At 40.7% G+C, this 10409-nt stretch overlaps 1 protein-coding gene across 3 annotated transcripts; it reads right to left on the bottom strand.

Annotated features, from left to right (window-relative positions):
- Positions 1 to 5862: 5862 nt before the first annotated feature.
- On the bottom strand, positions 5863 to 9833 carry LOC137273119 (uncharacterized). 3 transcript variants are annotated; one of them, XM_067805577.1, is made up of 3 exons: positions 9785 to 9833; positions 8468 to 8535; positions 5863 to 7598 (listed from the first exon to the last, which is right to left on the bottom strand). In XM_067805577.1, the coding sequence occupies exons 2-3, from the start codon at positions 8471 to 8473 to the stop codon at positions 6714 to 6716; spliced, it is 891 nt and encodes a 296-aa protein (XP_067661678.1). In that variant the 5' UTR covers positions 8474 to 8535; positions 9785 to 9833; the 3' UTR covers positions 5863 to 6713. The 3 variants fall into 3 exon arrangements, with proteins under 3 accessions (XP_067661678.1, XP_067661679.1, XP_067661680.1); XM_067805578.1 differs by having other exon boundaries at positions 9622 to 9804; XM_067805579.1 differs by lacking the exon at positions 8468 to 8535 and having other exon boundaries at positions 9622 to 9826.
- Positions 9834 to 10409: the final 576 nt, after the last annotated feature.

The following is a 10409-nucleotide window of genomic DNA, read 5'->3' as shown; positions in this document are numbered from 1 at the left end:
TGCAGAACCGAGTTAGAATCGATCTTTAGTAGCCCATGCTTGCCGCCAGAGGCGACTAACGGGATCGGGTAGTCAGGCTCGCTGAATTGGTTAACACGTCATCAGTTCTCACTTGCGTAGAGCAATGCTCATGCTGTTGGTCACTGGATTGTCTGGTCCGACTCGATTATTTACAGTCCACCCATATATAGCTGGAATATTGCTGACTGAGACATAAAACTAAACTCACTCACTCACTCACTACACTTCTAGGGTGAGCAGGATCAGTTGGCGGTGTCCCGGAGTAACACGCCCATCCCAGAGGTGTTCTATACGGGACATGTCAGGGGAGTGTGCAGGCCACGCCAATATGTTGACGTTCTTCGCTGCAAGACATTTCTGTACAAATCGGGCTATCAGGGACCTCGCGTTCCCATGCTCATAAAAGACACCACGTGGCATCTGTTGTGGAAGTGGTAAGACCGCCTTGTCATCCATGTCACCGTGCAGTCATACCCACATAACCATGGCTAGTGGTCCTCTTTCGTACCGATTAGCTCAGTCCCACGCCATGACGTCCAGTACAAGATACACCAGGACCTCATTCGCCTGTAAATACGTTGTCTTTTGAAAACAGATTTTGTCAAATCAAGTGCTGCATGCTTAAATTAGGTTGTGCTATCAGTAGTGATCTGAACTCGCTCAAAGTCAACCGTTTTGTATTTAATGACCCATCAATACACATCATTTTTTATTGAAGTACAACCTCTTTGTCTTGTATGTTGTTCTTGACGTCACCCTGTGGTGCTATTTGTGAGGATAAATATGGAATATCATCCCAGTGTCTACTGATATCAAATATATCAACACCAGTTGATAAAGTAACACTTTTATCAACTGGTTTTGATATAATTGATTTCAGTAGACACGAGGGTGAGATTCTATTTATCATCCAAAATTGTTCCTCATTAGTTTTCAATGAAAAATGTACAGCTCTGAGAACAATACTGCCATTAAATTTGTGGTGCAGTGATGTCATAGCAACTTTATGACGCCATAGCATTGTCGGGGCATTGTACAAAATCTAATGTCAAAATGTGATATCTCCTGTTGGACACAGTTTTGGATAATTTACATTATTTTTTCAGTGTTCAAATTATGATAACTCACGAAACGATGAGCATTTTTCATAGTAATGAATACAACCTCAAATCAATCATGTAAGGAAATACTGGAACATCAGAAATTGAAAATGTTGCTGAATGTGTTCATTGTTTTATTTTTAAAATCCGGTCCCCTTAAGATTGAACAAGTTATGTACTGAACCACAATGTAATACATGAGAGTGAAACTACTGTGAATGAACTTATTTTATTTGAGCAAAGGCAGTGTCATTTCACTATGACATTACACTCTATTAAGCTAGGCTTTGGCTTTGTTAAACCACGTAGCCCTAGTGCCAGTGGTGGCATCTCAGTGCTGTTCTTTATACCATTAGTGTGAGTGTCTCGAATGCGGTCAGTTTTATATATACATCAGTTTTATAAATACATCAGTTTTATAAATACATCAGTTTTATAGGTATATCACTTTTAAAAATACATCATTTTTGCATATACATCAGTTTTATAAATACATCAGTTTTATAAATACATCAGTTTTATAAATACATGTTTTATATATACATCAGTTTTATAAATACATCAGTTTTATATATGAATCAGTTTTATAAAAACATCATGATTCAGTTTTTATATATACATCAGTTTAATAAATACGTTAATTTTAAACATACCTCAGTTTTATAAATACATCAGTTTTATATATCCATCAGTTTTATAAACACATCAGTTATGTATACATCAGTTTTATATATACATCAGTTTTATAAATACGTCAGTTTTATTAAGAATGAAGATTTTTATGGATATCAACTTCTTTATGAGAGAACATAAAGAAGTTGATATCCATAAAAATCTTCATTCTTATGTATTTTCACTTCTAAATGACATTCAAAGACTTGATCAGTTTTATTATGCATCAGAGGTACATCGGTTTTATAAATACATCATTTTTGCATATACATCAGTTTTATAAAAACAGCATGATTCAGTTTTTATATATACATCAGTTTAATAAATACATCAATTTTAAACATACATTAGTTTTATGAATACATCAGTTTTATATATACCACGAATGCACACATAGTTTTAGGTTATCAAAGCAGCGCGTAGTTTTCAGTTCGGATTTTCTACAAACATGCGAACCATGCAGTTGTGTCCCTTTCAGCATGGAGTACTGTTGTGTCCGCATGATGTGTTTTACGTTGATTTAGTTGTGTGGTTGTGTTGCTGTTGTTATATTTCTAATAATTTCGTTTTTCATGTGTTTCGCATAATTTACTTTTTATAATCTAGCTTTTAAAGTGGTAAAGTATCTCCACGGAATGCTGTATGTTCTACGTGACAAAAATCCTTCATTTTCTCAACCGAATAGACTATGTTGTTTGACTGACTCTTGTTTCAAAAGCATGAAAGTGAATACATAGAAGCATTTATTGATGCAATACTATAGGATGTATCCCAATTTACAACCAATGTATTTTGTTATCAAAGCAGTCATTATTTCCCTCAGTCCTCGGCTGTAGCAGTCTCAGACATGCATGTCTGTTGCATCAATAGGTACTTTGGTTCAGATGCAGTGAATGACGCGACACTTGGGTTGGTTCTAACGAAACAAACACATTCTTCACATTATGTGTTGACTGTCCAGATAACTGCGTCCATAGTAACAACTTCCATTACGAACATAGGTTGTTGTTGTTGTTGTTGTTGTTGTGTTGTTGTTGTTGTGTTGTGTTGTTGAAATCGCATGCAACGATAGTCCGGCGTGAGGATAGTTCCATAGTGACGGCGACTTGAAAAACAGTCGAGTCCCGTTGTCGTTGACGTGAGGACAAACTGTTCACGTCGTCGGGTTACGTGATGCGCATGTCGCCGAACCTGATTACATCGCCAAACTGACAGAAACACAGCTATGCTCCTTTGTTTGTTTTCAACGACACACTGCATCACAGAGGTATGTATTTAATCGACCAGACAATCTTAGGATCGACTTCATGAACATCGATCCTCGCAATTTACAAGAAGCTTAACCTGATCATCTGATCATCTGATCCCGTTAGTCGCGTACGCGTCTTCCGATCGTACCCGGCCATTTTGTTTGCTCTAATTGACCTGCATAAATGTGTACCAGGCCAGCTATTCTCGAAACGTTCGTAACCCTACGAACTTCTTAAGCCCATTCTTAACACATAGACTACGATCGAAGTTAAGAATTCTTAGGGCAAGGAAAGTTTCGAGAATAAGGATCCTGTTTGTATAATCCTGACACCCTACAAAGCATCGTACGTCTCATCTCTCCGTACTGACTGTGACACTTCACATAAATAACTGCTGGAAAGTCCAGATGGCAAATGTGAACATGTAGAATAAATGCAGCAATGTGACAGCTTACCTTCACCACGGCTAACATGTGACGTAACACGCAAGACTAGTCAAGGTTCAGGCTTTCGTCCGGTCCTTTTCCTATGGAGTTTCAACATAGAAGTTACTCCTTTGGCAAGTCAAGCCGGACGAACACACCACTGACGTCGCACGTCGCACGTCGCACGTCGCACGTCATAAACATCGTGAGAGCCATTGAAAACATCGACACGGATAGGTTCAATGTATTGACTACTGAAGAGAATGGGAAACACAATATCGTATGCGTACCCGATATACGCAGTCATCGTTATGCATTTGAGCAGCAAGCAAATTAACGCGCACTATTAACCACGCGTTCACATTTCTGCCACAAACCAGGCCATTGAGTGGACATGTACAAAAGCTATAAAACTATGTACATATCCCACCGTATACTAGTACTGACAAGTGTTACCTTCATCGATCGTTTTATCATTACTCAAATCTCTGAATATTCGTGGAGCATGGTGTGTAAACTGTTTTGTCTTTTTCACACGATACGGTGAAGGAGTTGAGATTAAACCCAGTACGTCTAAAACAATATCGGCGTGTATAGACGATCTCAGCCGCACCTTAAGAACAGAACCTGTCAACTTCACCGATACGTGGGAAAATGCCATCGTTTATATCCACAAGAGGATATTACACGCGTTACCGTAGTCCGGCGGATGTGAATCATGATACAACACAACGATTAACTTGAATTAGTTCTTATTACGTGAACACTATTATCTATGATCTACGCTGGTATATTTCTCTGTAATTTCACAAGACAAGAAATCACCATATCGTCAGGACTTTCAACAAGCACTAGCGTCGGCAAACGAGAAAGTTGTCATAAAAAAACGGAGAGGTTACCTGGGCAAGATATCCAGCTTTCCTACTTTGTCACCTTTGTATTATCTTAAATACCAATGGAGGGACTTTCGAGACACGCGTTGTAAAACATATCGGTTAACAGATTAGCTATATCGCACGCTGATGTTGAAAACGACGTTGACTAGTGGCGCAAGGGACGTCACAGACATCATCATCCCACAGCTATCTATCATGATCCTAAGGAACCTGGGGCGTTTGCCGGATTCCGGAAGTTCTTCCAGTCCCTGAAACGAAATGAGCCCATCATAAAGTCATCAGTGACAAATGCCTTAACGCTCCAGACGCGTATCACAAGGACGGTCACTATGTCAACACAATGCTAAAATATCAGTAACGATGTTTCCCAGTTCTATAGAATATTGGCACCAGTCGTGATATGGTCCATATCGGTGATGAAATATCTTCGGATACAAACACATTGCACTAACTTTATGTGTGACTATATTTCCACAGAATATCATAAACATCAATTTCCTTCTAATTGTGGAGCGAAGTAGACCTGACACGGCTTGGTATGGCGGACGTGATGTGTGTAGGATTACCATTGACGTTAACTTGACAGCGAATTACATTGTACAATTAGGATGACAGATAGGAAACATCCGAACGTAATATGTTCAATAGGTAATTCCATAATCATAGACACGTTCACAAGTACAATGGAATTTACCCCTATTCAAATGACAGCTCTATAGGTCAGACCTGACTGAGCATCTGTTGCCCTTTCGCTCGCGTGAGCACACCTACAGCCTTACTCTCAGCCTCCCGTTTACTTCATTCTATAAGCCAAAACATAAAAAAGTCTAAATTCTTTGGGGTTGCTTTTCAACTTTGGATAGAATAGTCAATTCCTTTTTTTGTCTCTCGTTATGAATATACACAGTAAAACTCAAACTTGTGTTTCGTAGACTGAGCGTTAGTTTACCAGGACGTGTGTACTGAATAGCTTTAACTTTCGTCCTCTTTTAGCTATATGTAAATTAGATTCCCCTCCACTAAACAGTCTGTCTACATTCGCCAAATGAAAAATATGGATATACTGACTATTTGAATAGTCAGTTTTACCTTCCTATTCGTTTCAGATAAAGTGTTGAGTGTGTATTGCATCGAATGTCATCAGAGAAAGTGTAAATAGATTAATAAAGATGTAAGCAAATACATAAACAGTGGTTTGTAATAAATGTTGTATCGTGCATCCTATGTATATCTGTTATCACGGAATTCAGTGGACGGGCGTTGTGTCAATATATTCTCGTTGTCGCAATGTAAAGACGTGAGTCGTGACATATAGATACTTAGATCTTACATATTATCTTAGATTGTTGACTCAGTAGGTCGAATGTATTTTGAAATTATTACATCCCGTGTTCATGATCCGCTGTTCGAGCTATGGTCAGCATAAGAGTCGTTGTTGTACGAATGGGTAAGCTTTCACTGTGCCATTAATGAGAGAAAAACCCAAACAATGTGCATCGGCTGTCAACTATTTTATTGTGAAAAAGTTGTGATGCAAGTGAAGATATTCCCAACGCATATTTAACATATACAATTGAGTATTCTATTCGGCAAACGTTCCGTAGATAATTACTCAAACCAACATCGAGTTTTCGGTGTATTCTACCATGCAACTGAGTCAAACGAATTTCCGGCGACAGTTTCATAGTTCTGTCGATACATTCATCTGTTCGACCCTGGTACTTTTTTCTTTCTTCATATATGAAGTCTATATGAAAAACCTATAACATTAAACGTCAGGTCACCCGGCAGGTGGTTCTTTTCGTGGTTTGTCGAATCTTGTTTGTTGTACTAGTTCGCTGACGTAATTAGATATAATCCACGGAACGATGATGACGTCACTATGGGGAAGTGGTTGCGCATGTGAAACGCGTGATTCTGCGACGCGAGGTTTCTGTGTTTCTGCCAGTTATGTCCGGCCAGTCTGCCTGAAAAGTTGCCAGAGGTTTGAGGAGTGACTCAAAGATCCTTCCACCGTGCGTATGCATTGTATCCTTCATCTGTTTAAGGTTTAGTCAAACTTCTCTTGAATGTAGTGTTATACAAATCCCTGTAAATGCCGTAAGATAACTTTTCACCATAACATAAGGAAAATATTTTTAAATATATATGTTCGTGACACTAATGTTGTCAATACATCGTCAGGCACTTGGTTTTACACACCCTGTGATATCAAGTGACTCTTACCAGACACTCGAATCTTCGACAGGTTCAGTCTCTCACATCTGATGCACTATTTTCCTTCATTCGAGTATGTCATTATGGTTTCCATATTGATTCCGAATAAGGACATGTACCGCCGCTAGTCATTCACTTCCGCCAGTTGGCAATAGCAGCGGCAACAATGTCAGAAGGCAGAGCAGGAAAATGAGTGGAATACGCTTCTCGAAGCGAGTCATCAGTCTCCAGACTCGTGATGTCGAACTGGCGGTGGTCATTTTCCAGCATCAGACGGGAGTTGACCATCACAGTCGCTCGTTTGTCTTTGAATATCAACGCCCTTAAACTGACATGGAACAATGTAGCTTCTTTGTTCGTATACACAGTATCGAACTGTGCATCAAAAGCAGACAACTTGTCGGAAGGTTCAAGCTTCAACTCGTAGAAACGTCTAAATTTTCCGACATAAAAGTCAAAAGGAAGACCACTTTGTCTTCGGAAGTCACCATCCCCGTGCATGCGCATTACCTTCCCGTCGTGTTTTATATACCTGTACTCCAGGTACGAATCGTTGTATGTCGGAGATTCCTTATCAAAATTCAGACAGATTGCTTGAAATGTTGGATGTCCCACACCTGTCTCGCACAGGTAGATGTCGCCGGTTTGTTCCACATCCTTGACGATGACGACGACGTGGTTGTCTGGATACGTGACTGAAGACGTCACCGTGCAGTGGTTCAAGAACACTTTGTAGCCTAGCCCTCGGAGCAGAAAAAACATGAAGACGTTAAGTGTGTAGCAGAGACCGCCCACTCCGCTTGACACAGACTCGCCGATCTCCGACAAGCATGGCCGATGCCGTTTGTCCTTATCCTCGGCAATAAGGGACACGCTCTGAAATGGAAATGTGTGCTGCATCCTAAAAATCAATAAATTGAGGAAGTCAAGCTTGCTGGCTGACAGTTTAGATCTAGGATTGGAGACATCCAGCTTCTTTTCGATGAAAGCAAACGCTTCGTTTTCGTCCAGCATGATCTAAAAAGAAAATTGAACATCTTTATAACCAGGAACAATGTCACAATAAAGGGTATATTATACAATACTAACCCTGTAGAGACTCAGATATAATAACGACATTAAGTGTGACGCGTATACGTAGGCTCTTCAATACGGGTTTGAACCTCTGGAAAGAATTAGGACGTCATCATATTTGGGAACGTGAATGTGGAACTTGAGCTTCATTGGTAACGTGGTCTCCGGGGGCACGGTGTTAATCATACAAGACGCGGACATACTGGGTGATGTCATAGTCACGTGAATTTGTGAATCATTTCACTAACTGCTCCAAATGCTGGCCTTGGCGAGTCACGAACTCAGGAGGTGAGAATAACAGCGTTGATTGATCATGAAATACTGTATCCACCGAGAGATCAACGTTAATCAAGATACTGTACACTGCAGGACCTAGATTTTCGAAGCTCTCTTAACGCTACGATAGTCGTGACTGCCATACATTAACATCACCTTACATCAGTCTTAGCGATAAGAGAGCTTCGAAAATCTAGGCCTGTGTCTGGCAGTACTGGCTGAACCCGATACTGTCCTTCCAGGAATTATGTGTACACCCTTCCTATGTTGTATTCGCTTTACATTACTGTGTTGTCTTACCCGTGAAGATCTGGGTCTTCAAACGGGATCGAGTCGTCCGGTTCGCTAAATTGCTCGACACATGTCAGCGTGTCCCATTGACGTAGATCGATGCTCATATTGCTGATCACTGGATTGACTGGTCCACATTTGATTATAAATTTACGGACTGACGCCATATGAGTGGAATATTGCTGAGTGCAGAGTTAAACAACCAGTCAACCAACAAATCATACCCGTCACCAACTATCAATTACCTTCATTTGTTCGTCACTGGATTGTTTCGCTCAGCCTCAACACAACTGGAATATTGCTGAGTTCGGCGCTAAACAACAAAAAAGGAACGGATTGGCAGGAGTATGTGAAATCTACACTTTTTACGAGTGAGAAGGACATGTGTTACCTGGATGAACACTTGGTCTGATCTTTGATTTTTACTCATTTGTGTGTGATATTTCGACCTCTTTTACTTCGTCGTCCAGTGTAATTCGGGAGGTTAATCGAGACTGCATTTTCTGAGAAGTTACCGTTTTACCTGCATTTCACTGTCAGTTACGATGCACGTGACAATATCCTAGATTCTTGACACAGAACAGTCACAAAACGTAATCACACACGAGATTTCCGTTTCAGGTACAAAACCCCGTGAGAGGGGCAAATGTGGTTCGTCATACATTTATCAAAACCTACAGCGAACGTATTTGTGTTGTACTTGAAAACATACATCCAGACTCCTGTAGTTATATATAACGTTCCTACTGCAACAGCTCCTGCACAGTGGAGCTATTTCGCTGTGTAACCTAATTACAGCTACCGCACATGACTGACAGTATCTCAGTTTAAACTGATGGTCCTCAGTCAGTTGTAGCACTGACAGACATGCATGTCTGTTGCATCAATGTCTGGTTCAGATTCAGTGAATGACGCGACACTTGGGTTGGTTCCCACGATTCGGAAACAAACACATTCTGCGACACGTCCAGATAAGTGCGTCACGTCTAGATAACTGCGTCCTTAGTAACAACTTTCATAACGAACTGACGTACAGAATTTACATTCAAAACGGTAGTATTGTTGCGTTGTTGAAATAGCATGCAACGATAGTCCCTATATCAGACGGCCGATGGGACAAAAGGACGTGAGGACAAACTGTTCACGTCGTCGGGTTACGAGATGCGCATGTCGCCGAACCTGATCACATTGCCCTCGCCAAACTGACAGAAACTATGCTCGTTTGTTTGTTTTTAACGACACACTGCATCACAGAGATATGTATTTAATCGACCAGACACTCTTAGGATCGACTTCATGAACATCGATCCTCGCAATATACAAGTGGCTTAACCTGATCATCTGATCCCGTCAGTCGCGTCTTGCGATCGTACCCGGCCATTTTGTTTGCACTACTGACCTGCATAAATGTGCACGGGACAAGTCGTATAATCCTGACACCCTACAAAGCATCGTACGTCTCAGCTCTCCGTACTGACTGTGACAATTAACATAATAACTGCTGGAAGTTCCACATGGCAACTGTGAACATGTAGAATGAATGCAGCAATGTGACTGCTTACCTTCACCACAGCTAACATGTGACGTAACAAGCATGTTGACTCATCACCTATTTCTAACTATGTCACGTAAACAAACGTCCCTGGTGAGAGATGGTCCTGCGCTGGTTCAGACATAGTCGGCCGTGGGTGAGAGATGGTCCGGGTTGGTTCAGTCATAGTCGGCCGACTATGTGGTGGTAGGCAGTGGTGTTTGTTTTGTGTTGAAGCAGTAGACAGTTTTTCAGCTAAATTACCGCGGTCTGTGAAACAACTCTGGACCACAGAATGAAATGAACATCGATCACAGAGGCTCAGCACGTCCACAATAAGCACATAAGTCACACCAAAAACGTAAAAATATATATATTGGTTATTTTATTTTATTTCAATATTTTTTTGTGAGAAGGGGACTAAAATGTTCCCTAATCACTAGGTATTTAGGTGCCTCTGTACGTGTGTTTAGATGTCTGGGCGTGCATGCAGATAGTGTAGCTGAGCAAGTCACACAAATCAACATTGTTCCTGTTTGTAAGATGCCTGGCAGTGAGACCAGGGCAATACGGCGACTCCTTATACAACACTGCCGCAATCATTTCATTGCCGTACATTACTCGGTGAAGTTATGATTTCTATATATTCATCTTTT

This window comes from Haliotis asinina, chromosome 2 (assembly GCF_037392515.1).
Source record: "Haliotis asinina isolate JCU_RB_2024 chromosome 2, JCU_Hal_asi_v2, whole genome shotgun sequence".
Taxonomy (NCBI): domain Eukaryota; kingdom Metazoa; phylum Mollusca; class Gastropoda; order Lepetellida; family Haliotidae; genus Haliotis; species Haliotis asinina.
Note: the sequence above shows the minus strand (reverse complement) of the source record. Positions and strands in the feature narration are given on the sequence as shown.